Source organism: Otolemur garnettii, unplaced genomic scaffold (genome assembly GCF_000181295.1).
Source record: "Otolemur garnettii isolate 467f Iridium unplaced genomic scaffold, OtoGar3 scaffold00148, whole genome shotgun sequence".
Classification (NCBI taxonomy): Eukaryota; Metazoa; Chordata; class Mammalia; order Primates; family Galagidae; genus Otolemur; species Otolemur garnettii.
In genome coordinates, this window is record NW_003852543.1 from 1177721 (window position 1) to 1181630 (window position 3910).

The 3910-nt window shown below is 36.5% G+C and overlaps 1 protein-coding gene across 3 annotated transcripts in view; it reads left to right on the forward strand.

Annotated features, from left to right (window-relative positions):
* The window catches only part of ZC3H8 (zinc finger CCCH-type containing 8), a 29783-nt gene that overhangs the window by 9890 nt on the left and 15983 nt on the right, over nt 1–3910 (forward strand). For all 3 annotated transcript variants that reach the window (XM_003799300.3, XM_023518823.1, XM_023518824.1), the window contains exon 3: nt 3540–3771. In XM_003799300.3, coding sequence (XP_003799348.1) covers nt 3540–3771 — 232 coding nt within the window. The remainder of the gene's footprint in view (nt 1–3539; nt 3772–3910) is intronic.

The following is a 3910-nucleotide window of genomic DNA, read 5'->3' on the forward strand; positions in this document are numbered from 1 at the left end:
TATCATAGCTTTGTTTTTATGTAGAATTTTAATGCATCCTCATTTATACCCCGTTTCTCACACTCCAACATAAGCCCAACCTATAGAGTATAACTTCCCTTCCGATCGTCAGAAATTTGTTGAATTCTCTCAGTTACTGATGAATGCACTTCATGCATCCCATACACATACACACTATTAACTGAACTTTTATTTCTGTGTTGTGTCAGGAGGCCATACTAGCTTAATAAACCAACCAGAATCAAAAGCAAGAAAACCTTTTACTTGAAAAAAAGTTACTTTATTTAGACTCCTTTACAAAAGAAGAAAAGGATTAAAATAATGTTTGTATACTTTGTAGATTATACAAAGAACAACAAACTGAAGCAATGAGTTTATAACTAGCTAATTTAAGAAATGTATTCAGTTATTTGTATGTTGCGTATTTCAGTGCCCTCTAAAAAAATCATTAGCAATATTCATCTCTACTTTATGATAAAACAACATAATTGATGATTATCCCAGTTTTGTTAATGTTGCTAGATCATCATGTGCCTTCATTTAATACAAATCAGACATGTTATTACTTGGGTGAAAGGAATTGCTTCAGTGTAGGCCTATGTGTTTTGTGCAAATAGAGGGCATTTAATCATTTGGACCATTTTAATATTTTTATTTGAATGCACTGAACAGAATTTCATCTCTGTTTGAGTAAGCTAAACTTCATGGGAGCTGCTGCATATTAAATAATCTTTTGGTTTCCCTTATTCCCACTAAGTAAAATTAAAGTCCAAAATCAAGGTAAACATAATAATCTATCACAAGAGTCAGCTAACTTTTTCATAAGGATCAGATAGTAAATCATCTTTGTGGGCCATATTGTCCCTGTCACAACTAAGCACAACAAAGACAACATGTAAATGAATGGCATGACTCTGTTCCAGTAAAACTTTATTTTTAAAAACAGGTGGCCAGGCTGAAGTTTGTTTATCCCTATTTATCACTGAGAAGTGACATTTACAAGTTTGTTCTATGGTGTTAGTTAGAAAAAGGTACTTTTTCTTAGAGACTTAGAGACAAAGAACTTGGCCTAAAGATTGCTTAGTAGTCTCTTTTTCTCTGGTATAATGAAGATAAGGTATACGTTGAAGCCAGTGTCAGATTCAGAAATTTCCTCAGCTTGTTTTCATTCTTTAAGCAGCGACCAAGTTCACTTTATAGGCTTATAATCAGTCTGGTGGGACAACTCCTAGCTTTGTAGTTAACCATCAAATGGAAACCTTATCGGGTTACCTAGTATATTTTATAATATTAAATCTTCTGTTTTGTTTTGTACTGCCCTATTCAGTTATCATGTGAAATTAAGAGACTAGGCTCCAAAATATGCTTTGGAGTGAATTATTGGCCACTGTAAGGATAGGCATGTTGACTCTTCCTGACAGGAGAATAGAAACTATTTGGGACTTGGTCATTTTTTTTTTAATTTGTGTTTTTTTTAATTTTATTTATCTTTTTATTTTATTTTTGGCCAGGGTCGGGTTTGAACCCACCACCTCTGGTATATGGGGCTGGTTCCCTACTCCTTGAGCCACAGGCACCACCCTGGTCATTTTTTTAAAATAAACTTTTTTTTTGAGACAGAGCCTCAAGCTAACCCCCTGGGTAGAGTGCTGTGGCATCACAGCTCACAGCAACCTCCAACTCTGGGCTCAAGCGAGTCTCCTGCTTTAGCGTCCCAAGTAGCTGGGACCTCAGGTGCCTGCCACAACACCCGGCTATTTTTTGGTTGCAGCTGTCATTGTTTTGGTGGGCCCAGGCTAGATTCGAACCCGCCACCTTAGGTGTATATGGCTGGCACCTTAGCCACTTGAGTCACAGGCACCTATCCTAAAATAAACTTTTTGATTAAAATTTAATCATACAAACTATAATTATACAATTTGATACATCTCTGTCACCAAGTATACACAGCTATAGAATGGATACTTAAAAATTTTTATATAGAAATTGCTTTAAGTCATCTGCTGTGATCAGCCTGGGCTCCTCCAAAATCAGCTCCCATAACTGAGTTTCTCTTGCATTGGGGAGCTGGGTTCTGTGATGTTTCCTTGAGGCACCTTTGACAATAGGGTTAGAAAAACTATGTCTTAATGTAAGCTTGATTACAGGTAATAGGAAAGCTCTTTCTTCCTTGTCATTGTTGCTACTACCACTCCTGTGAGTTATAGATGAAAGATTAGGCTTTGATGACCGAAATGTATCTTAAGTTAAATAGGCCATTATAGTTTACTTGGTGTTTTATTAAATGGTAAATTATTGCATTAAGACATTTAAAGGCCTTGGTACCATAATACAATATATTATTTTTAAAAAGACATTTAAAAGCATTGTCAGAGAAATCATTATGCATGTATCAAAAAGATACCTGCACTTATGTTTATCATAGCACAATTCTCAGTAACAAAGATATGGGATCAGCCTAAGGGCCCATTAACTAATGAGTAGATAAAGAAAGTATGGTATATATACACCATGGAGTGCTACTCAGCAATAAGAAATAATGTCTTATGCAGCAGCTTGGATGGAACTGGAGACCATTATTCTAAGTGAAATAACTCAAGGACAGAAAAATAAATGTTATATATTCTTAGAAGTGGGAGCTAAACTGTGGCTATACAAGGGTGCACAGAATGGTATAATGGATGTTTGAGTCTCACAAGGGGGGAGGTTTGGTAGGGGTAATGAAAAATAACCTATGGAAGCCTAGACTCGGTGGCTTACACATGTAATCCTAGCACTCTGGGAGGCTGAGGTGGGTAGTTTACCTGAGCTTAGGAGTTTGAGACCAGCCTTAGCTAGAATGAGACCCTGGCTCTAAAAATAGCCAGGCTCTGTGGCAGGCACCTGTAGTCCCAGCTATTCAGGAGGCTGAGACAAGAGGATTACTTGGCCCCAAGAGTTTGAGGTTGCTGTGAGCTGTGATGCCATGGCACTCTATTGAGGGCAACAAAATGAGACTTTCTCAAAAAAGAAATTTCTTATAGAGTACAATGTATACTACTCAGGTGATGGGTATACCAAAGCCTAGACGACATCACTTTACAGTATCCACATGTAATGGAATTCAACTTGTACCTCCTAAATCTATTAAAGTTTTTAGAAAAAGAAAGAGAAAAAAGGTATTGTCAATGCAAAGGCAGAAATGCAATGTGAGAACTGTAATACTATAGTCCTCTTATTTTTTCATTTGATATAATCTTAATTATTTTTAAGATTTAGAGGTTTAGACTTTTAGTTCAGTGAAATGCATGCAATATATAAACCCAGAATCTTCCTTTAAATTATCTTTAAGATGGCTTTGTCATACTGGTTTGTTAGTTTGTTTTTAATTTTGGAAAAATTACAAATACACGAATGCAGAGAATAGTATATGAGCCACATGTATCTAATCACCCAACTTCAACAATGATGAATTCCTGGCCAGTTTTTTTTCTTCTGTATAACCAGACTGTTTTGAATCATACTAGGTTTTTAAAATTGAAAATTCAATTTTTACTTAGGTTAGGCACTTCAGAAACTCAACATCATCGAAGAATTTGCTACGTAGAAAATCAAGAAGTAAGGACTATGATCTATATAGTGATGATGATGTCTGCAATCAGGAGTCAGAAGATAATTTTGCCAAAGAACTTCAACAGTATATACAAGCTAAAGAAAAGGCGAATGCTGCTCAACCTCTACCATTTCCTGAAGAATCTATGAAGAAAGAGGGAGCAAAAGATACCCAGCAAGGTATGGGTCAAAGTATTTTGTTATTTAAAGTGTATCTAGGCTCGGCACCTATAGCTCAACTGGCTAAGGCGCCAGCCACGTACACCTAAGGTGGCGGGTTCGAATCCCCAGCCCAGACCCGCCAAACAACAATGATGGC